The sequence below is a fragment of the Bidens hawaiensis genome, unplaced genomic scaffold (genome assembly GCF_021521415.1).
Source record: "Bidens hawaiensis isolate Kalapana, Puna unplaced genomic scaffold, B.hawaiensis_p1.1 tig00023045_1, whole genome shotgun sequence".
In the NCBI taxonomy this organism is placed as follows: Eukaryota; Viridiplantae; Streptophyta; class Magnoliopsida; order Asterales; family Asteraceae; genus Bidens; species Bidens hawaiensis.
This window is the reverse complement of record NW_027493601.1, coordinates 60,243-84,964: the sequence shown is the minus strand read 5'-3', so window position 1 is coordinate 84,964 and position 24,722 is coordinate 60,243. Positions and strand designations below refer to the sequence as shown.

Here is a 24,722-nt window from a genome sequence, read left to right as displayed (position 1 = left end):
CCACGTGCGTGCCTAGAGTTCTTTGAGCACTGCCTCCCCACGTCTTACCGCGACCGCATTCGCTCTCACACCAAGGAAATTTGGCACAAACACTTACCTGTCATTTAGCTAATGTGTTGTCCACTAGGCGTGAGATGTTTGAAGGGTGGGCAACCGGGGAGAAGGACCTGGCACACACTGTCCACCGTCTGAAGGAGGCTAAGAAGGCAAGGACGCAGACGCTACCCTCCAAACAATCAAAGACAAGAACAAACGATTGGAAGATCAGGTCTCTGCCCAAGATAGGTCCCTATTTGCCCGGGATAAGGAGATCCAGAGGCTCCAGGCTGAGCTGAAGATGAAAGATGTGTGCCTATCCTCTCTCTCTCTCTCTCTCTCTCTCTCTTTCTCTGAGGAGAATGAAGGTTTGCAGAAGGCAAATGAGGCTGCGACTGATGAGAGGCACTGGCTTCTCAAGTTCGGCTTTCCCAAGTTAAATACCCAGGTCACCCTAACTTTCCTCCTCTTTACTTTTAAAATGGTAAGCTAACTACGTTTGTTTCGTCAGGTTGTCAAGCTTATTAAGGAAGGGCCCGAGCTTGGGGAATGCCTTGCTAAACTCCTTTTTTGCTCCTCGTGGGCGGGCCGACGGCCGGCTTTGAAGAGGGTTATTCCATGGCCTGCGAGGGACGCCTGCCTACCGAGTTTGTGCTTCATGGGTGAGATTGTCAAAGTGAGTATAACGCTAATCTTGACTCCTTTGAGGATCTTTCTTTTGACATCCTGAATTACATTGAGGAGCATCGTCACGATGAATGCTGTGTTGGCAACCTAAGGCTCCATGTCAATGAACTAATCGCCCAGGCGGAAGCTTCTAAGGAGGATTAGGAATATAGGAACCTTGTGTAATTGCTATTTCTTTCTTCCCTGTATTGTAAATATTTTTGTAATGAAATGAAATTATCATTCTAGCGTTTTACTGTATTTGCTATCTTTCTTGAATTAATGTGCTTTGAACTTGTTTGTTTGCCTTCTTCCCGTTTATTCGCGTGTGTCAGTCGTGGATGCTTTCGTCATCCGCGGCTGTCTCCCACGTATATTGAGATTTGTCTCTTTCCTGTTCTTTTTGTAATTTGAACTTCTTTAATGCCTGGCATTTCAGTTCCAAACATTACTATGTGACTAGGAATACGCCTAGTATTTTTGGTGGCTGATGTGACAGCACTGTTCTACACAGAAGTAAGATGTGATAGGTCTGCAAGTTGTTGACAGCTATGCATCGGGATTTTAAATTTTGAACTTTTTATCTTCCCGCTTGACGTGTCACAATATCATTGGCCGATGGTTACTTTTTACTGTTCACCCTATTAAATGCAATCAGTATAAATACCCCATGATTCTTTATTTTCTTCTTTATCGTCTTTGAGAAACTATTTCATCATTATCAAACCTCTGATATTCATCATAGTCCGTTCTTGTGAAATTTTTCTCCGTCGTCGATCTTCTGTCATTAATCATAGCTCATTCGAATCAGTTTCTAGCATATTATATGATGTCTTCAAGATCGGTGCTCCATACCATAGATCGCGTCACCATCGATTGGAACGAAAGGAGTTTCCAGGCTGCCGTCAACGCTTACGGTATTGCTCCTAAATGGGAACCAGAATTCCAGTTCCAGGTTCGACGGCCAATCGACCTCCGACGGGGAAGATGGTTGTTTAGGCTGAGTTTTTCAGTTCCGGGAATTTCCTTCTTCCGATTACCCGGTTTCTGGGTGAGCTTATTACTGGGAATATGCTCCATCTTTCCCAGCTCCATGCATTAGCGGTAATGTGCATGCGCCATTTTGAGTTCTGCTGTAGGGCGCATGGCATTGCTCCTTCGATTGAGGAATTCTCCATCTTCTACAAGATGCACTGTAAGGGCAGGTGGTATATTTGCTTGTCGACTGATAAGAAGGCGATTGCGCTAGACACACCTCCCCTGGATCCCCAATGGTCAAGCAAGCTCTTTTGGATTCATGAGGATGTGGTTCTGCTGTCCATGTACTAGCGTTCGGCGGATCAACCCTTGCTTGCCTTACCTTTCGTCGACCGTCCGGAAAGGCATGAATGGTATGACAAATTGACCCGCACCGTCACTCCTATGTGTCCCATCCCTGAGGCAGCCCTTGTGAGAGCTGGGATAAGCCGTCTGTGGCCTTATCCGACGAGGTGCCTTATTTCCGGAAGCCCAATGGAGGTAATGTTTATCTGGGTGTCTTACATTGACTTTTTTTGTAGCTAAGGGAACTCTTTAATCCGTCTTGGTTAATGAAGTCCTTGGGACATTGCAACTTGTCACCTAGGATAAGAAGGATATGCCTATCCTTGACAAGACCAAGGATAACTTTTTGTTCTCCCAGAGGACCCGCCGAGAGCCTGTGGTCTCCGAGGGTTTGTATATGACAGGTAACGTGTTTTTATACATGTCTTTATGTGACCCGCTTATTAACACTTGTATCTTTTTACTGTGTTTGGTCGCAAGAGGAAAGAAGCTTCTTCCTCTAGTGTTCCTGAGGTGGTGGGTGGTGGGGGTCAGGGTTTGGACCTTTCTCCTCCTGCCTCTCCTCCGAGGATGACGAGGACTCGCCTTCGCGACTAGGTTGCTATCCGTTCGCGAGGCACGCTAGGTATTCTTTAGAGCTAATTCTTCATGTACTTTTGTGGGTTTCGGCTGATTTTGTGACGAGCCTTGATTTTTCTGCAAACATTGTTATCCTCTTGGACACACTTCCCGCCAAGAGTGATCCAAGAAGGTTATCTGTTGCTGATAAAGGGAAGGCACAAGAGGTGGCTGCGCCCAAGTCTGTTTCCCGGGAGATACACATGCCCATGTCCCTGCCTTTGTCACCACCAATCGCACAAGAGTCTGGTGAGCAGGCGGGGCACTCATCTGGACTTCCGCCACCTCCTCATTCCTCCTTGGAGGATGAGATAAGAGCTCATGCCTTGCAAGAGGGTGTCGTAAGCCATATCACCGACTGGAAGTTGACTCCCTCTTCTAGGTTTTCTGATGGGGAGGTGTGTTTCGGCTTCCTTCATTAGGGCGGGTCTCCTGTAGAGCGCGAGTTCCAGAATAAACGTGCCCGGATATCTCTTGGGAACTCTTATATCTATTATCTGCCCAATCTGGTCTCAACAACCCAGGAGATATACTGGGATTGGAACTTCATGGGACAAAATTGGGGGATGCAAAATAATTTCCTTGAGGAACTCTGGGCAGAGAAGGAGAAATACCGTCTCAAAGCTAACACTAAGAGGTGGAAGCTGAGAGACGCTGAAAAGGCTCTGGAGCAGGAGAAGGGACGTCAAGCCTCTGCTGCCAGGGACTGGGAGGAGGCATGCCGGCGATAGAATGCCACAGTTAAAGCGCACACGGTCAGACCCGTGGCCGCGAGGTCGAGCTTGCCAAGGCAGAGGAAGCGAAGCGGGTTCTTGAAACCTAGCTCGCCGCCCAAGAGGATGCTATCAGCACTCTGCGTGCCGCCTCCGCCGACAAGGATCAATTAATTGAAGATTTTATCAAAGATAGCACTCAACTAATCGGTGAGCAAGGCGTGCTGAAGCTGAGTGCTGAACAGGCTACCTCTGACCGAGCGTGGTTGATGGAGGAAGGTCTTCCCAAGGTATGGGTTTCTTTCCTCCTTTTGTTCTTTGTAATTTGCGAATCATGTCCTGATCAATACTCGTTGGTACAGGTTATCTCCCATATACATGGAGGAGCTACTCTATGAGATTGTCATGCCAAGCTTTTGTGCACATCAAGTGACTCAGGACGCAAGGCAGGTTTCCATGAGGTGGTAACCTTTGTTCGGGAAGGTCGTTCTTTGGAAACTTTTCCTCTTCATGCTGTGGATGTGGATGGTAAGTATGATGAAGAGATGGATGCATTTGACCACAGTTTTCTCATCCTTCTATTAATCTCCTGGGTATGTTGTCTTCTTCAATATTGTAGATTTTTATCTGTAAAAGAAAAGTCCTCAATCAATTTTGCCTATTGAGGGAGTCTCGGTGGTCAATTAGACTCCAACCCGTTCATGGGCAAATCGGTCAACAAAGTTGACCAATCGATTTCTATCACTTCTGGTCGGAACTGACTTTCGACTCACCCTCAAGTCATGATAAGTCACTAGCAAAAATCTATTTAGATTCACTTCCTTATTATTTTTTGTCAAGTCATTTACACAACTTACCCATCATCTTATAAAATTTCGCCTTTGGTTCTCATAGAATGTCTTCCCTAAGAAATCACCATCATAATTAACGTTATTCCTCTACTTCTGATAATCACCATCTGGCTGCTAGAATCACCAAGAGTTTGCTGCTACTCTCTCAGATGACCATGTTAGGGACGGAACTCTCTCTCGAAAGGACTCTAAACCTACCCCTGACAAAACCAGAACCGAAACCTCAACTGATGCTAAAGCCAAACCCAAACCCACTCCGCACAATGACAACACTTCTCACCACAAACGTAAGTCCAACCATCAAAACTATGTCATTAACCAAACCAACCACCAACCTCAACAAAACAAAAATGTCTCAAATAAGAAACCTTATACCTATTCAAACCTGTTATGCTCCACTTGCAACTATCACCATTCGGTTCAATCCTCGTGCCGTCTCTGCACCCAATGCAATCGTTACAACCACCTTACTAACAATTTCCATACGCCGCCTGAAGCGCAAGCCATCCGGCAACGGTCTGTGCCGCCTGCTCCTACACCCGCTACTACCCGTACTTGCTACAATTGTGGGGACCCTAATCATCTCCGCAATGTGTGTCCTCAACTCATCCATGCTCACCAAGCTCAAGCTATACCCGCACCCTACTACACTACCAATGTTTATCAAGTCCAAACCTATCAACCCTACACTCTTCAAGCTCCTCCAGTCAATCAAAATCATTCTTACTTAACCCAAACCTATCAATTCCCTTACCCACAAGCTCAAGTTTACCAAACCTACTCTAATCAAACCCCACTCTTGCAACCTGTTCAAGCTCAACCCCTATTCAAGCTATTCTAAATCAATCTACCTCGACTGCTCAAGTTCTTATGGATCCAACAACTTCAAGTGCTCCAAGTCAAGTGAATCAAGTCAACGTTAACTAAAGCTTCTCAAAGACTCTGAAGACTTTTGTTGCTTTCATTATTTCTATCATAAGTTATTTTGTCTTTTCAAGTTATGCATTATATCGACTCTTTGCTCAATTATGACATTAAATAATTTCAATTGGATTATTTATCCTTTGCGTGTTTTATCTCATGAATAAAGTTTCTTTTATTTATCTAATTTCTTATGATATCGTACTCCTACCTTATTTTCTTGTTCATCATGATCCATTCCAACATCTACTTCAAGAAATCCATTCATTTTCAAATTTCAAGATTTTTACTTTTACAACAAAAGATGTTTTAAATTTCACTGTTTTATTAATCAACTCGAACGTTTATTTTTAGAAATGTTTTCTGGTTTCATATTCAAATTTATCAAACTTTTGCTATCTCTCAAAATTACGTCTTTCAATGTTTTGTAACCCACACGAGGGACGGATTATGCGTACCATCTGACGTTCTAAGTAATTAACTGATGTCATCGCTTATCACCTAATCGTCGGTTTATATGCGTAATCGACGCTTGTAACATGCCTAATTAACGTTCTATATGCAAATCGGACAGAATCGTCACTTATAGTGTGCCTAATCGACTATATGTGCACAAAAAACTTCAGTAATACATGTGATATACAACTAATTGGTGGTTGTAACATGTTAGATTATCTATCATGATTGTTTACCTATTGTTTAATCTTTGTTTATTGCTTGATTTTGCCATCAATTTGCTTAAAACCATAGTTTCCAGTGAATATGGGTATATCAGAGGTCGCATATGAGGGAACAGGTAAAATGGTGAAGTTTTAATCAAGTGTTCATCTTTATTTTTTGTTTTGTTCTAATTTCAAAAATACCCTTGGCCATTAAAAAACCCACCTCTTTTTTTTTTTTTTTGTATACTTGTTTTTTTTTTTTTGCTATGTTTAAGGGTGATTGTATGAGTTTTTAAGTTTTCTCTATAACATGAGTTTTCGTTTGATCCCACCCCTATATATATATGGGTGGGTTCAAGTGAAAACTCTTCTTAAAGAGAAAACTTAAAGCTCCTAAAAATTATTTTTAACTTTTAAAAAAAAAAATTTTGAAGTTTCTTTTTTGTTTTTTTCCATTATTCTTATATGTTGTTATTGGTTCAAAAAAAAACAAAAAACAAAAAAACTTGTCGGTAACCTCCTCGATGTAATGCACATGTGTAATAGTGTGCATTGCATATATGCAAAAGTGTTGTATGGCATAGAATACAACACTATTGCACATATTTGATACACACTATTGTATAATATGCAATAGAAGACTAATACGCACATCTAATACACATTAGTACATATGTGTAATACAATATTAACGCACATGTGCACTACATCGACTTTTATTTTATTATTATTTTTTTCCATATAATACAACACTACTACACATATACAGTACACAAATATTAAATATATGCAATTAAACACTATTGAACTTAAAAATACATAATAATACACATGTGTAATGCAACGGTTTCGCACAGTAATACGTCTGTGCATTACAGCGGGTTTTTTTTTAATTTTTTAATTTTTTTAATTTTTTTCGAGTGAAGGGTAAGAAAATATAAGAATAATGGCAAAAATAGAATTTTGAAAAATATTTTTTTATTTTTAATTAAAAATAATTCTTTAGGAGTTTTTATTTTTTAAGTTTTCTCTCTAAAGATAAGTTTTCTCTTGACGTTTTCTATATTTTTCACCCGTGTGTAACACGGGCAACAAACCTAGTTGATAATAAATTAAAACCACGAGGACAGAAATAACCAAAAAATGTTTTTGGACGGAAATCGAGAGAGCTAAATAATCTAACTTCTAATTATACTATTAAAAGAAAATCTATTGTCCACATGACTTTCAATTAGGCCCTCAATAAGATGTCAAATAGATATGATGCCAGCTATTTCTTATTATATCGTGAACCATGACCGGTTTCCTTATTATAACCCATGACCGGTTTTCCATATAAGTAAAGCTTTGTAAAATTTTGAAAAATAAAATGTGATACGGGTCTTGATACCGATTTCAACCCGAACCGAAACCGATCATAACCCGAACTGAAGACGCGCATTCCTTCTTCTTCTTCACCCTATTCCTTCCTTCCAAACAAGATGTTTACTTTTTAGGTGGCTCCGTCGCATGACATCAACCCACCTGCCGGAAATTACTCTAATAATTGAGGTACCAATTATGGATTCACCCTGCCAGCCAATTCAATCTCTTGTTTACTCATCATGTACCTACTACCTACCTACCTGTTAATTAGTAGAAATTGCTTCTTTATTTTTCAAATTAACCTAGTTCATTTCATGTGTATTTGACGTTGAATTCTCTTCATTATTACTACTATTTTACCTCATAATAACAATTTCTCTTGTTGTTTCACTTAGATATGTTGAACACTCAAAACGAACAAGGAAATGATCAGAATCTGACTCTTGTTGATCATGGAAATGATGAAACCTCCTCGTCTGCTGGTAAAAGACGCTCACGAGCCTACGTCTGGACTTATTTCGAGAAGATCACCGGGGAGGACGGCCTGCCCAAAACAAGATGCACCACCTGCAACAAAGTCTACAGCACCGCTCCCAATTCAGGCACATCCACAATGAGGAGACACTTGCGCAAGTGCTGTCCTCCACAGCCCTTAACACAATTTAACCCCACCGACACCGTCACTGATGAGGCTCGGTCTGCCAAGAAGTTGAAGTCTGCCATGGTGGATAACCTCCAGTCCAAGACGGATAGGGACTTGGTGGAGTTTATATGGATGAATAAACGAAACGTTGGAATACTTGAGCAAAAGTTTCCTGAAAAAGCCAGAGCCATAAAGGAAGTTATTAAGTGCTACGAAGATGAAATTGACCGCAGGGGGAAACAGCAAACTCCCAAGGTTTTTGTTTCATTTCTCTTAAACAAATAGGGGCTTTCTTGTTTCTGTTCGTTCGTTTGCAATGAACATAGATGACTGAACATAACTGAGCTAAAAAGCAATGTGAAGAACAATGTGTCGGGTCTACAAAGTTATTAAAACTAGACTAATTTGTAATGCATATATTAACAGACTTAAACTAACGAACCTAAACAAACGTAAACTAACGGACATTAATGAATGAACATGACATGTATTCATGTTTATTCAACGAAATGAACAAACTTTTTTGTTCTTGTTCGTTTGTTTTTTAAACGAACTTCCTGCCGAACAATTCACGAACTGCTCAGTAAACAGACGGTTTGTTTTCAGACCTAGGGAGGGGCATGTATGTGAAATGGGCTAACTAATAAATACTAGACACCATCTAAGATTCCATGCTATGAGTTGCTTTTGATATTTATGTCTTTTTTACTTCATTTTTCTTCTCATAAGTTCACCTTTTGATAAATTTATGTCAAATTTATGCCCCAGGAGAATGGTCTAGGTTCTGTCACCAGTACCGGGACTGTTAAAGTTGAAGTAGATGATGAATTTGTTGCTGAATATGCGAATGCTGATGAGACACATGCCAGTGTGAATCAGGTATATTAAACTTTCCATCCAGTGGATTATTTAGCATGAATGATGCGTGACAATACCTGAAATATGTTCTCCTATGATGTAGATAAACTAAAGTTGTATGAATTGTATTGTGTCTAATAGGGTTACATAGGTCTCTATGTAGAGAATAATATTTATATTGCACTTTATTACCTTTCAGATATCACAATTCACAAGCATATAACCCATTTAATAGATATTGGCTAGAGACTAGAGAAACTTCTTGTGTTACTGACTTTTTTTTACTATAAAAAAATCAAATATAAGTTTGTTTAGTTTCCTTTGAGTTGAATTTTAAATAACTAACTAAAGATTCATTTCAATCCCAATCAATTACAATTTACCATTAAGTTAGTCATGATACATGAATGTTCCATCGTGAATCAATCATGTTAATTTGCCAAATAGACTAGCCGAATAATAAGTTTTTGTTTGCTGGTTACGAAACAGGAAGTTGGTGACCTATCTGTTCATATAAATAAGAATTTTCATGATAGCATAGCTGAAGAAGAGCGTGCAAAAAGACTCCAGATTGTAGCCATAAACCGAGATGATCACCAGGTAACTTTTTTGGGATAATGCCTTTTAATTGATAGATTGTCAATTTCTAAGAAGTAACTCCTGATCAGATACCTTTTCTTAATTTATTTAAAGTTATTAAATTTGGATAAACAAACGGGTTACATTGTAACTGGAAAATGATTGTGGATTCTAAAACTTTTGCCAAAGTGAACAAGGATCACGCTGAACTTTTCATAGACAAAAGCTACTACCACATACAAATCGTTAGTGATAACTTATAAATTGGCTGAGTTACGTGAAAAGAATTCAACCCGGGGTTTTGGAGGGGGGGAGTGTATTTATTTTATTAACTTTTAAACACACTAAATTTTACTTGGAATGAGGCGACAACAATAACGGGTTCCTTAGAATGAGGAAACCGCCTTATCTTTTTCTTTAAATAGTTCCTTTTTTAATTTTAATTTTTAACTTATTTTCTAAATCTTCCTGCAGTATTCTTAAACATTATCATCGAATCTTCATTACATACAATCACTTATGAGACATTTATTCATACTCATAATGACTGTTGTGTAGAATTAATTGATCCTTATCTTTGATGCTGACTGAAGTACTTGATATCTGTAATAGTCAGTGTGATACATTAAGCTTCTTTATATGTACACATACAATGAGTCTTAAGCTTCCTTAGAAATCAGATCATCACATAATGTTTGTAGTTTCTAACTTTCCTGGAATCTAATGATGACATACGTTAGCGCAGGAGTATTATTTACAGTAATGATTCGGATATTAATTACTTATATGTTAAATAAAGAATGATTATGTTATTAATTACATAGTTTTCCTTTTTTTTTACCAGGGAGAAAAAACACAAACCGCCATCTCGATTCTTCCGGAAGATAGATGTGCAGATTTAAGGGAGGTTTCGTCTGTCCTCTCTATGCTAACTTCACCTAACAGTTACTACACACCTCAAAACAATCCTCTTGATCAAGAAGCCGAAAACGCAAAACAAACCCTTATTCAATTTCTCAATAAAAACTTTGAATCCATAGTCAACTCACCCAATGAGCAAAAAGTCAAATCTTGCATCCAAATCTTGACCCATAACCTCCATAAGCTTCCGAGGTACCAAGGCAGAGTTATTGAGGCCCTCAACACCGAATTTGAATCCACCTGTCAAAACTGGAAAACATATTATAATAATATTCAAACAAACATCGCATTGGAAGTGCAACAAGGAGGCAATCTCAAGGTTTTGGAGGAATGGCAGGAGAAGGATATGGAATTTGCGTCTAAAATAACCAAAGCGGATGCGGATATCCTTCGGCTGAGAGATGAGCTGCGTGAAAAAGAGTTGATTCGAGAGGATTTGGTCAAACAGAAGTTGGGCTTGTTTGATCAGAGCAAGATCTCGATTGATGAAGCGAAGAAGATTCTTCAAAATATGGTTAGTGCAAAGTTGCAGAGAGATGTGGCGATGGATAACATGAAAGAAGCTGCTGAGAAATGGGAAAGAAACAGGAAAAACTTCCAGATGAAATGAGTATGAGACGGTTGATTTTACATTTTTAGCTGTGAAATTGAAAATTAGAATTTAGTTCATCTTTTCATTTGTGAAGCTATAGTAGGATTAATTAATTACAAGCATCTCCATTTTAGTTTCTCCTGTGATTTTTATTTTTAGGAAAAGTATTACTAGAAGCCTTTCTATGTGTGTACAGTGTGATTTTGTGATTCATTTGACACAATACACAAATCAGAGAATGGCAATGGATTGATACCTCCTGTTAAACATTTCCCCTTGGGTCTGCAGGGTTTTCTCCAGTTAGCCGAAACCTGCTCTTAAACTCATAAAAATTTCACATCCGTCCCAAATCCATAAAAATTTTATTAGTTTGTCCAATATTGGACCATAACGAAACACATGTCCAAGTGTTCCTCCAGACTGATTTATCAGCATTGGTTTACAAGTTATTTCGTTTTTCATTCAAATATTTATCAGCTGGAAGTGGAGTGGCGACTTTGGTGGTTGGTGGCCGTCTGAACTCTGAACAAGTAATACATTGGTTAGTTGGTTATCACTCCTGAGTTGAGTCGAGAGTGAATGGGTTTGTTGCATGTGGAAATTTAACAATCACTAAATCTTTTTGTTTCTGATTAGATCAAAGTATAAATTGTTAGGGTTGTATACAAGTACGACTGTTGCCAAAACAAAAAACATGGGAAGTAGTTTCTATCCGTTGATTTCACTTTATCTGTGGATAGAAAGAACGCACCGACAACTTTATAAAAACAAAATAGACTAATCAGATAATACATGTGACTTTGTTTCTAACATGTGAGTGAGACAAAAGTAAAACTCACTTAATTTAATCATGTAACTTTCTGAAAATCATTTCATTTCACGCGTAGGATTATTTATACGAGAAAATTCCTAAATTAACCCTTTTTAAAAGAGATAAACTATAAAATAGCCCAAATATTTTGAAGATTCTCAAAATGGCCCGCATAATTTGGACTAGGGCGACACATTAGGAAATGATCCTTAATATGAGAGAGCATGCCAAATTTTTGGAAATGTTGATGAAGCATGCCAAATATGGGAATAATGTTGATGGATACAGTCAAATTTTTGAAAATGTTGTGAAAGCATGCCATATTTTTTACTTGACTTTTCTTCTCAAAAAACAGTCTTTCTCAGATGGCTTACGTACAAATTTTCAAAATCTTTTCCTTTTTAATTTCGTGTATTTGAGAGGAATTTGTTACGATATTTGAGCCATTTTATAGGAATTTTCCTATTTATTTATATTGAGAGCAAATATTCATTCCGGAAGCGGTGAAAAAGTAAAACCATACCCGGAAGCGAGTAATAGTAATTTTTGGCGTCATTGAAATTAGGCATTCATATCATGTTTAATAATTGTTTTCATATGGCAGTCTCCCAAATCTGAGATTGAGTTGGGTCTGTCTGTCTGTCTGTCTTTAATCGCAGGTATGCATGAATTTTGTCTGTCATTGATTGAATGTTAGTTATAAGATGATTTTAGTACCCCATTCATCCAACTGTTTGTTTGGCTGATGCACTCCAACTGCCGTTTGATTAAATAAATGCCTCAAGTGAATTGAAGATAGATCATTTTTCTGCTTGGACTTGTAGCTTACGTGTCAACAACAACACCATCTCATCTCTTTTTATTATGCATACATGAATGATTATGATTGGGCTTATATGGACTTTTCACAACACTTTATGGCTTAACTTATTATATTCTCAACAAAATGGTGTTTCGATACCCACATAATAATTATCTGGCCTGAAACATCATGTCACTTATGACTCTTGAATTGATTTCTGTAAATTTTTAAACAAGAGGGAATCATTACTTTTGTTTGCCTTATATTAGTCGTTTTAAAATGGCCCGATTTCCAATTTGGTCAGAATCTGTTCTAACCCGCGCTACCTCACTTGCGCACATTTTGGCAGGCGTGGTTGTTATGTCTGGAACATTTTTGTTTATATGAAAATTAGAGAGAGCAGCATCTCCATATCTAACCCTATCTCTAAAATTTAGTCAAAATCATATTTTAATCAGCTTCTCCATCTTCATACCTCATCTCTAAGTTTTATTCAAATAATCGAGACCAAAAAACCCCTTCGCTTTCACCGCCTTCATTCGTATTTCTGGTTTGTATGTTCCCAGTTTGATTCTACTTTGCTAAAAGCCCCTATAAATAATACAACTTCTAGAGTTTTATCAAAATCGATTATGCTGCTTAGAATGCGAAATACTCAGTTCATGCTTTAAAAGTATGTATGTATAATTGATGTCTTATTTTTATCAAACGATTATACTGCTGTTTTTTAGAGTTTGTTGATACATGGATTTTGTTATCGAACCGAACCAAACTGAGCGAAGCCTTGTTCATGGGGTGATTCGGTCTATATTGGTGTCTAGGTCATCGGGTTGTTGGTTTTTCTTGCTAGCGCTTTCAATAAAATTTTTGTTGGTTATTAAAAAACAAAAAGGTATATAAAACATTAAAACTAATGTTTGAAATTGGTCACTTAATTTGCAAAATGGGTGTGGGCCAAACGGGTAGAAGACCCGACCCGATACACAATGGGCAGATAAAAATAAACCCGACCTGAGATTGAGTGATATATGTAGCAATCTTGAGTTGTGTTGAGTTGGGTCTTTCTTTCTTTAATCGCACGCAAGTATGTAAGTTCCCCAGTTTTCTGTAGGATTATTGTGTCTATATCTCGCATGTCATATTGTCATTGATGTTTTAAGATGTTTTCGGTTTGTTGCTTAATCTGATTCCGTCCCTGTCATTTTGGGGCTGAATTGGTTGGTTGATTGATTCACTAATGCACTCCAACTGTTTGATAAAATGCCTCAATGAAAATCATATTTCTGTGGCTTAACAAAACTGTGTCTTTGTATAAGTTTTAGTAGATATTGTTATGTCAACTAATATCAAATTTTTATAGTTTACATATTTGTAGGCAGGCTTGTTTATTAGGAACCACCAATTACCAAGGCTAGTTTGAAAACAAACCAGTTAGCTTAAAATTTACCAAACACCCATTCTTAGATGTTAAGCATGTTATACCATGAGCTCATGATAACGGTCTATGTTCTGGATGAGTTGATGTCAACGATCTGATTCTGTTTCATGATCTGTTTAAATTAGCATTAGCTGATCTTAACGTGGCGGTGGTGATAGTAACAAATTTAGTTTATGATTTTGAGTTTTTGACAATATAGCATGACTTGTTGTCATAGCACTAAAATAATATGTCTAGCTTAAATCTGTTTTCGTTATTTTCTGCATTATAATACTTTGCTAATGTTGGTCTTTTACAATAACCCAAGTTATCAACAATAATTCCAGTTTGGGCCGGAAGCATTCCATGCTAATCGTAATCGATTGGTCTTTTTGGAATCATGTTTCATTGGCCCATAACTGAAGACCGGCCTGAAACCGTAAGTTGGATATTATTGGAACCTAGATGCACACGAGATTAAGTACTTCAGTCCAGTTTCGGGTTTTGTTAGGGACAGGGTCTTTTTCGGAAATACTTGATTAGCAGGTGTGGTTGGTATGATTATATGTCTGCAACATATTTGTTTTTAGGAAATTTTGAGGCATATTTGAAAGTAAAAGCCTGTATTTATATCTATTAATTGTGACAACTAACAAACTTCTACTATTCATCAAATGTACAAGTAGTGAACATGATTTTTATTACACTTTCAAAACACTAAATATGCTTTACCCATTGTAAATAGAAAAAAATCAGTTCAATGTAACACTATTTCACTAAATTAGCATTTAGAATGTCATGGTGGTTTACTTTGTATAGGAAATGTCTTAATCCTACATAGTAGGATTATGCTATTATTGTTGTTGGCTTAGTCGCATTACACTTTAGTTTATGCGAATCGGTTTGAAGCTCCTTTCTTTTCTTTTTATAGTTATACATGTTACAGAATTTATGAAAGTTTTCTTTAAGTTATAGTCCAGGTATATCTTTTAGAAACTTTTTTAAGATTTACATTGAAAGTTTCACTGTCATTTTTTAAGGTGTTATACACATGTTTGGTTGACCCGTTCTAGCCAACAGGAGTGTGACTCATTGTATGACTTAATTTGTGCAGTCATTTTTTAAAATTTATGCTGTTATTAATGAACATGATTTTTTTTGTTATAGACGCAGCTACATAATTGTCCATGAAAATAGAATTAACTCTTATTTCTGGGATTACATGATTGTAAGGTTTGTTAGTATAGGATTATGTAATTGGAACTTTTAAAAGAAGATCTAATTGATTATGATGAAACTAAATGTGTTTAAATTTCAAAAACTGTTGCTAAAGTTGCAGTTGTGGGCATCGTTCTTAAAGTGATAGTCCCTGCTTTAACTATTAATTGCTTGCAGATCATAAAATTTTACGGAAGCATCTGCAATTCCGCCATCTACTGTGCAAATAAAGCTGCTTTGCAAGGTTCACATACTTCTTTTAAATCAAACCCTGTTGTGTGTAAATTGTTATGTAAAGCTAATTCATTCAAGGGACCTTTTTAAGGACAAAATCAGAACACGTGATAGGCAACAGATCAAAACTACTGGGTGAATTTTTAGTAACCTGCAGTCTATCTTTTGTGTATGGTATCATACAAGTGCTACTGACATTTGGTAAAACCTTCTTAAAAATTGAACCAAAAAAGTTTTCCAACATTCGTTAACATACAAAAAACCTGTGCGCCGCAACGCGCGGGCACAAAAACTAGTTGCTCATTAAATTGAAATTGAAATATGGATTTCATTTTGTACTTAGAGAAATGTAACTTATAAGCCTATACTCTCATATGCTATCATTATACTTGGTGCAGTTTTAGCTCTCAACAACCATGCATAACCAACAACCTCTCTCCACCACCACTGATGACATGTCAACCGATCCGACTCTTGATCCAACCACCCAACGCAAACATGCAGCCATGATTGAACGCCTCTCAAACCTCCACCAATCCCGTGTCTCCAACAAAACCGACTCGAAAGACCCGTCCTTCGAATCAACCAAGTCATTCCTTTTTCTTTTCACAAACACCAAACAGGCAATCGAGTCCAGTCTTACCCAAATCCAACAAATCCCAGATACAAACCCGAACCTAGATCTCAAACCCGAACTTGAAAAAATATCCGTCTCGATAACCGAACTTGAAAAGCTCGTGGCAGAAAACTCTTACTTTTTACCACCATACGAAGTCCGATCATCCCTCAAAACCATCTCTGACCTCAAACAAACATTAGATTCGGTCACTTCTAAAGTTAAACCAAGAAAGAAGTTCTCGTTTAAAAACAAACCTGCGAAAAAAACCGAACCCGTGAATGTTATCACGAAAGAAGCCATTGAAACCGGGCCAGAACAACAATCGGGTTATAAGGTTAAAGATTCACCGGGTTTCAAGAATAAAGAAAATGAGACATTGATAATGGATTTTAAAGGTTTAGAAATTGGAGAATTTGTGCTAACCGATTTAACCAACTGTGAGGTGAGATTGAAAGGATGCGTTCGGACTTTATTTATAAATCGGTTGAAGAACTGTAAGGTTTACGTGGGGCCCGTTTTGGGTTCAGCTTTGATTGAAGAAGTTGAAGAGTGTTTGTTTGTGATTGCATCACATCAGATCAGGATTCATGATGCTAAAAGGAGTGACTTCTATTTAAGATGCAGAAGTCGGCCCATAATCGAGCGGAGCTCGGGGGTTCGGTTTGCACCGTATCAATTGTGTTATGATGGGATTGAGAGCGATTTGAAGGAGTCAAATTTGGATGATGATACTGGGAGTTGGGCAAATGTGGATGATTTCCAGTGGTTGAGAGCTATTCAGTCACCAAATTGGTCTATTTTGCCCGAAAGTCAACGCATTGATACAGTGAAGATTTGAAGCCAGCATAGTTATGTCAGTTTTCATAATGATTTTATGCAGCTTTCTTGTGATTTAAATTTTATGCATGAATGATTATATTCGGATGTTATTGTATATGTTTGATTCGGATTTGTTAGTTGTTTACGATTTTGCGGCAGGAAACAGAAAAAAGAAGCATGTTTTACTATTATTTGGCTGCTTAAAGTAACAACCCTAATTTGAGAAATTAAATGCTTTTCACATGCATTAAATTTAAATGCTTATACCATATAAAATCATTATATGAGCTCTGTATTAAGTAAAAGCCGAGCCCAGATTATTGAAGCATATTTTGGCTTGCTACTGTAGTTGTAGGTTTGTGGGTATCTTTTGAAGTTGATTTATGTTTGTGGTTCGATCGACAGGTTACACATCTTGCCGCTTATAAGTAACTTTTGCCAATGTTATTTCTGCAAGTGGGTCAACCAAGATTAGTTGAACACAAGTTACCACTTGCTTAGTATAATTAAATTGTTTTGGGCAGTTTCTTGAGGGAAAAAAAAACATTTTTGATGATCTGATTATCTTAAAATATGAAATCTTCAAAAGGAGAAAGAATTACTTCTTGCATCTTGAGATATCAAATGGATGTCAAACAACCCATTCGGGTTTATCAAATATAAACCTTGTTTTAACTATAATTCTTTTTATTTAAGGCAATGTAAACTTGAATTAAGGTCTTGTATTTGCAATTTATTATCAAGGGTAATGTAAACTTGGATTAAACAAGTACTCAAAGCGTTCTTTCTGTCCTCTTTTGACTTCAAGAGTTAAATGTGTTGTAGTTCAGTTTCCGAATATGTAAGAATAATTTAAAATCTGAAGAGAAGATTTACAAGTATATCTTATTTTACTAATATATTAAAAAAAGATCATGTGGACACATGTCATATTTCTAAAGTATCTACGTAGGATGACACATAAGTTATTTCTAAAATTAAACCTTATTTAAATCTATTAACTTTAATATGCTACATTTATTTTTACTTTTTAAATTCCAAATTAAATTTTCATTAACTCTTATTTAATGGTGATTTTCATAAATAAAAAAATGTTTAATGTTTATTTATTATGTCTTTTAAACTAATTTTTTAAATATTTTATTTCAAAATATTATTATTATAAAGATCCATTTGATTTGTGTAAAACAACTAACATATGCCTAAACTATTAAAAGTCTCTTTTTCAAGCGTGTGTACATCTAAATAACCAGAATTTGCCTTATGTGAACATTTAGTTAAACTTGGCTTGATTCATGATTTATTTTATCATTTTAAAACTAAAATTATCATTTCATACCATTGACTTGTATAAAAACATCTTTATTATTGATATTATATTCTTTATTCAGCCTGTGTATTACACGGGTTACTAACCTAGTTAAGATGTTAAAAGGTGCTGCAAATAGAATGCTTTTGGAGAAAGATACCAACAACATCTATGCACTTTTGTGCTTGAACAATATTAAATTTGACTTTTCAAAATGAAAAAATGACTCTTGTTGGCATAACTTATGCTATATTAATATCCTGGTTTCAATTTCCACTTGATTCCAGTAGACATTTTTTTAGGTGTTTTGATCGACTGCAAAGGAATTCAGATTTGCCATTATTGTCTTTTTCTGCATCTAAACTGGCTGCTTGGTCTTTGACTTATTACATTACACAAAATCACCTAACCTCGCCTATTTTACATGTGTTACCCATAGCTAATCGTGTGTCCTTTTTTTTTTTTTTTTTTAATTTTTTTGAATGTTTAGGTTGGAAAATGAAGCAAAAGTTTTAGCAAGCCGACTGTTAACAACATTATTATATTTGATATCCATACTTATGTTAACGAGATATTCCTGATTGGAGACTTGAAGCTAGAAATGTGAACAACATTAATTGTTTTCTTACTGTTTTAACTAATTAGGGATACATATAACATACGCTTAGAAATAACCCAGGAATCAACCGATTTAGGAAGTTTTGTGAATATGCACTTTCAAGTTTCAATAGCTTTTGGCTTGTTGGTCCCACACGCCCTTGTTTTCTTATTGCTTTGACTCAATAGAGGTTAACATAACTTCAATCAGCCCATTTATAAGTAAAATGGTAGAAACTATCAGCTTCAATGACTTGATCAAACCACAAAAACCAAATCTAGATCTTGTGGAAAAATAAAAAGAGATGAGAAAGTTATAGATGGTGATGTAGGACTGTAGGTGATGTACGATAAGAAAAAAAAAACTAGAGAGTAAATTAGAGTTTTGTACTAAAGTAACCATATTTTAATTACAAGATGATGTGGATTAATCATTGATGTGGATTAATCATTAATGTGGTCTAAGAGATTTCTCAAAATTCTCATCCAAGTTTTCAAAATAGCATGAACCTATATATATATATATATATATATATATATATGGGATGGTTCATGCGAGAAGTGATATTATAACGAGAAGTGCAAAAAATCAATCTCAACCATTGATTATCTCTTATTTGGTCAATGCATTAATTTCTCTAATTACTCCTAAAATATCTCCACATTAATTCTTGTAAAAGTTACAAATTTGAATTATCTTTTACCTACATATAAAAAAATATATATGTAGGTGAATTGTATTAAATTGATCACCTACACATAACTCATTTTCAATTATACAAATTGTTAATTATTTTTATTTTTATTAAAATGTAACTCGTATTTACCAACACAACTTATTTTCTCCAACACTAATTTTGTTTCTTTTATTTTTCACCAACACATAACTAATATTTACCTACACATATATCGTATTCACCTACACAGCTTGCTAGTTCATTTTATTTTCACCTACATATAAATAATATATTCATCTACACATAACTCGTATTTGCCTACACATAAAAGATAGATTATAAAATAATTAAAATTATAAAAAAAAACATGATGTGTTCCTACATTACGAATATTTTACAAGTTTAGGTTAATACTATTAATTGTATATGATATCATGAACAAGGTTTGTTTGTGTAGATTAATATTCTGATATGTGTAGGTAAATACAAATAGGTAGGCTATAATATGAAGTAAATTTGTATATGTAGTTTATTATTGTGATTTGTGTAAGTTAACATGAACTAGTTATTTGCATGTATATAATTATTATGATCTGTGTAGGTGATAACATGAACTAGTTTTTGTATGTGTTGGATAATATTATGATTTGGGTAGGTATTTGTTTTTATGATGGTTAATATATTTATATTTTATATAGTATGAGTATGATGTTTTTGTTTTATGAATTGTTTAAAGATTAAAAAATAAAAATAAATGTATAATCATTTGTAACCTAACATTAATTAGTATTAATTACCAAAATAACCTCCTAAACTTTTTATTAATATACTTCTACAATTAAATAATTCAAAATTAAAAAGAAAACTTATGATTGGTCAGAATCTCTTCTCGCATTTCTCACAATAAAAACACTTCTGAAATGAACTCAATCATACATATATATAATGATAAAACTACACTCAAATAACAGTAGCATACAAATTATTTTTATAAAAAATGTTAGTTATTATGAGTTCCTTCAAATTTTAATTAATTTAAGAGTTCTGTAATGATACTCTATATAGGTATGTTTAATTTTTATAATATAATTTAAAAAAAAAAGAAAAGAAAACACTAATAAATTATATTATTTTTATTTAATGAACTTTCCTCATTTTGCCCCTCATCTATATGACTATTTAATCCCATTTTATGGTCTAGTGGTAGCCTATTGGTAGGAGATTTGAGTTTTCTAGTGTAGACCCAAGTTTGATCCCTACTTGTGTCATTTTTGGTGGATTATGACAATAAAGGATTTAACCTACGCCTTGCGAGACTCTCAGTTCGAATCCCGAGCCGAATCGGGTTTTCGTCCCACCGTGTATTACGCCAGAGAGTTCTATTCTTGTGATGGCACAACGACTGTCAAATGGCAACTGACGGTATGGTTTCCCGGGGAACACCGAAGCCAAACTCTGATGCGTGTATGGGTCCGGTTAACACACAAGAACATCGCAGTATGTACACATGACTTACAATTTACAAAATATACATTTATTTGTTGTTCATGAAAATAGTCCTATCCTTTTTTCTTTTTTTTATGAAAATAGTCCTGTATAGACCTACCCAAGTTTGATCCTACCCTTTCTAAATGGAGATGGTAATTTCAAACCCTAGCAAGGTCCCATGTTCTTACTTCTTACATCACGTCTACCTCCTTTCATGTCATAATTAGAACATGCATTTAGTTTTAACTTTAACCAACATTGACATCAATTTCTAATAGCATCTCATCAGGACCAAGCCACATGTGTCACAACATTAGATTTATCCGTTAAAAACCATTTTTCAGTTAAAGATCGATTTAATTTGAACTCTTTTACAAGCATAACTACCTAAATGAAACAAAAAGAAAATATGTTCAACTAATGAAATTATAGTAGGCAGAAAATGGTTTCTTTTTACTTATTTAAAGATAGGACTAGAAGTTAAAAGTATAATAGTCTCGACACATAATTCTAACATCTGAAACCAAGTAATTAACCAAATATCACAGTTCAAAAGTCAGCTTAAACAATTATAAAAAAAAAAAACCAAAGAAAAACCAGCATCCTGATTTTACTTCTTTTCCAGACTCATTTCCTGAAGGTTGAGCAACAGATTATCAGCATTCAGCATGACTTTGTTAGACGAGTTAGCCATTGTTGATGCAATTTCACGAGCCGCTTCAATTTTCCTCAGTGTGATAAATGCCGGATTGTTGGCAATTGCTTGACCTATCAGTTGGGCACTTTTCGCTTCTCCCTGTAATTATACCCAATTCATGTGTCAGTTATATAGTAAGCAAATAGCTAAATCTTCAGGACACCGGCACAACTTTGACTTGCTACTTTTCAGATTCACAGATTTTATCTTCTGTCTTCATTTATGGAAATTTGGGAACAAACGGTTAACTAAGGTCCTGTATAGAGGTGTAAACCACCCAACCCACCCGTGTGCTACTCGAAATCAGCTTGCTAAATGCTTGAATCGAGCCTAGCTTAAACAAGCCCCAACCTAAGAATAAGCTTGTTTAATAACGAGCCCGAGACTGAGCTTTCACTCATCGAGCTCAAGCTTGCAAGCCTATTATTTATATAATCTTTATATTTTAGAAACACATTTACATAATAACTATTACAATATATAAAATTATGATAGAAATAGCTAGATAATATATATTTTCTTATATAAAAAATATAAATAAAATAATGACATGACTTAATCAGTAAATAATAAACCAAGCAAGCTCAAGCTTTAAAAGTGACTCACAAGCCAAACTCAAGCTTTAGAAATAGAGCTCTAAACGAGCTAAGCTCGAGCTCAAGCCAAGTTAAGCTTGGCTTGTTTACATGTGAAACAATATACCAAATCAACCAGGTTGGGCGATTAGGTTATGGTGCTTTGGCAGTTTGACCCGATTTTTAACAGTTATAAACAGGTCAATTCAAGAAACATTTGTTATCTAACCACTCAAATGCGAAAAACAGTCAAGATTTCCCACAGTGGATCTTAATACACAAAATCTCCTAAATCATATCTGACGCATAAAATATTCATTTGTTAGAAAAAACCATTTCAGGTCGCACCATACCAAAAATTACTTTGGCCCGTGACCTGTGCAGTTTTCCACCTCTAATAATATTTACTAATAATAGTGAAACACTAAAAAGTGTTACCTGTGCTCTGATGATAGCACTTCGCTTGTCTTGCTCAGCCTTTTCCACAACAAACTTAGCCCTCTCAGCTTCCTGTGCAGCAACTTGCTTTGCTTCAATTGCAGCAGTAAACTCCCTCCCAAAAGTAAGACTCGTGATTGACACGTCATCAAGAGCAATGTTGAAATTTGCAGCCCTGTCGGTCAGTATCTTCCTTATCTCCCTACTAACAGCCTACACAACACATTCGAATATTAACTTTTTATTTTTATATAGAAATTGGATTTCCCAAAAATATAATATGTGGGCCTACCTCTCTTTGGGTAATAAGTTGGCTAGCATTATATTGTGCCACCACAGCTTTCAGTGTTTCATGAATGATTGAAGGCAGGACTCTCCCGTTGTAATCCTCACCAAGAGTTCGGTAAACAGTAGGTAGTTCATCGGCAACAGGTCGAGTGAGAACTCGAAGACCAATTTTCACCTGATTCAGAAAGTGAAGGTTAATAAAATTGATTCAGAAATAGAAATAAGTAAATAATAGTTAAAGCGAGTTAAGAGAGAGATACCATTTGCAGATCACGGCTACCAGAAGTGCTCTCCACAAGATGAGGTCGTGCACGAACGTCATAGATGATGGGCCTTTCAAACCATGGGATCATGATGTGAGTCCCTTCTGGGTAGACCTACAATTATTACACAGGTAAGCATTTAGCACAACAATTAAATCGACAAATGGTATACAAAACTTTATCAGCAAAAATATAACTTGTTTCCATGTTAAGAACCTATCAACAAAGCATTAAGGTTACACCTACCGAGACTTGAAATTTAACACATAAACTTGACTGAGGCCAAATGATAAACTTTATCGTCTTGCAATGAGTTAATGATTGTATACTGTATTTAGTTATTTACCATAAGTTGGATGACCATTTAATCTAATAATGTTAATAACACAAAGCTAACCAATACAATGTTCTATTAAGGTATGAAGCCATGGTTGCATATGTGGTATCACAATATAATAGCTATGTTAAGTAAACATCCATATGCCAACATGAAAACTTATTTATAAATGTGATGGATACTTGATGTTTAAAAATAAAACAAGGGTCTCACATTATTGTTAGAAAATACATGCATGTGTATCATTAAGATGCAAGCAGACATTTAGCAGCTCATAAAATGCTGAAACATATTAAGATGTTTGAACAATAAGCAACTTAACCATCCATCAGTTCACCAACAGCAAGACAAATGCTCATCTTACATGAGGGTCTATAACATGGTACAGGCAAAAGTAAAAGAACAAAACCAGAGATGGCAAGAAGCATCTTAAATCCAATTGGTCGCCTAAACCTTATAAGATTAAGCTAGAAGCAATCACCAAAAGAACTGAAAAAATGGTTGAATTTAACATTTTTGAAGGTGAAGTAAATTAGCAAATGCATATATAGAAAGCACTACGGCAAAAATAACCAATCATACCATTGTTATGATGATATAAAGATGAAATCATAAAGCACAATATAAGAAAAGATAAATGAAACAAACCTTTTCTTTGATACCAACAATACGATTGAAGACAATTGCACGATGCCCTCCCTCAACATTGTACAAACTGTTACCAGCTGCATACAAACCAAGACCAAGAACAGCTCCAAACTTTATCAATGCAGAAGCTCCACGGCCATCAGGCATCTTCATGTTGTTGAGATTCATCTTTGCTGCCATTACAACCCTAAGCACATCATCATATCAGTTCATCAATCATCATTACATCAAACTATCATACACTTTGACAAAAACTGTTTAAAATAAACAAGAGGCCAAGCAATGATAAACTTCAGATTATGTAAAATAGAGAATCAGTAATCACATACACCTTACTATACACCTTACAAAAAGTTGGTTTCAACTTCAAAACCTAACAGATCAAGTTATGAAACCCTAATGATAATAACAACACACTTGACATCAAATGCTATTAGTTAAAAAAAACTGCTGATATTAGATTTGACAGAAGACAAATACATCATATACAATTTCACAATCTAAAATGCAATAGTTTATTAACCTACAAAATTAACCTAACAATTTGTAAAGCATAAGATCATCATACGTTAAAAGTGACGGACGGTTAATCAGGCATCATGTAGTGGCGTTGATAGCCGAAAGACAAGGGTACATGCACCGATCAGCCGGTGTCCCGATGATTGAGTGCTATGTGCCTTATGTCCAAGGCTTGATGCAAAACTACTATCGAGCCGGGGGTCTCACTGGAAGCAGCC

The 24,722-nt window shown here is 35.8% G+C and overlaps 2 protein-coding genes and 1 pseudogene across 4 annotated transcripts; 2 read left to right on the top strand and 1 right to left on the bottom strand.

Moving 5' to 3' along the window:
* The first annotated feature begins 7,552 nt into the window (after positions 1-7,552).
* LOC143566755 (uncharacterized) lies at positions 7,553-10,813 on the top strand. The gene is made up of 4 exons (XM_077053364.1): positions 7,553-8,053; positions 8,567-8,677; positions 9,146-9,256; positions 10,080-10,813. Exons 1-4 carry the CDS (start codon positions 7,553-7,555, stop codon positions 10,764-10,766), a joined length of 1,410 nt encoding a protein of 469 aa, XP_076909479.1. The 3' UTR covers positions 10,767-10,813.
* A 4,287-nt stretch (positions 10,814-15,100) lies between these two features.
* On the top strand, positions 15,101-16,806 carry LOC143566753 (tubulin-folding cofactor C pseudogene; annotated as a pseudogene). Of its 2 annotated transcripts, none has more exons than XR_013141283.1 (2): positions 15,101-15,137; positions 15,629-16,806. The product of XR_013141283.1 is annotated as a tubulin-folding cofactor C pseudogene, transcript variant X2 (transcript). The 2 variants fall into 2 exon arrangements; XR_013141282.1 differs by having other exon boundaries at positions 15,130-15,240.
* Positions 16,807-21,324: 4,518 nt separating this feature from the next.
* Positions 21,325-24,175, bottom strand: LOC143566752 (prohibitin-1, mitochondrial-like). Its single transcript, XM_077053363.1, has 5 exons — positions 23,986-24,175; positions 22,998-23,114; positions 22,742-22,912; positions 22,450-22,662; positions 21,325-21,535 (listed from the first exon to the last, which is right to left on the bottom strand). Exons 1-5 carry the CDS (start codon positions 24,163-24,165, stop codon positions 21,350-21,352), a joined length of 867 nt encoding a protein of 288 aa, XP_076909478.1. The 5' UTR covers positions 24,166-24,175; the 3' UTR covers positions 21,325-21,349.
* Positions 24,176-24,722: the final 547 nt, after the last annotated feature.

Coding starts and splice junctions, on each gene's coding strand:
- LOC143566755 (XM_077053364.1), top strand. CDS start 7,553: ATGTTGAACACTCAAAACGAACAAGGAAATGATCAGAATCTGACTCTT. Junction 8,678..9,145: donor CACATGCCAGTGTGAATCAG/GTATATTAAACT, acceptor GTTACGAAACAG/GAAGTTGGTGACCTATCTGT. Junction 9,257..10,079: donor TAAACCGAGATGATCACCAG/GTAACTTTTTTG, acceptor TTTTTTTACCAG/GGAGAAAAAACACAAACCGC.
- LOC143566752 (XM_077053363.1), bottom strand. CDS start 24,165: ATGGCAGCAAAGATGAATCTCAACAACATGAAGATGCCTGATGGCCGT. Junction 22,663..22,741: donor AACTTATTACCCAAAGAGAG/GTAGGCCCACAT, acceptor TGTGTTGTGTAG/GCTGTTAGTAGGGAGATAAG. Junction 21,536..22,449: donor GTGCTATCATCAGAGCACAG/GTAACACTTTTT, acceptor GTATAATTACAG/GGAGAAGCGAAAAGTGCCCA.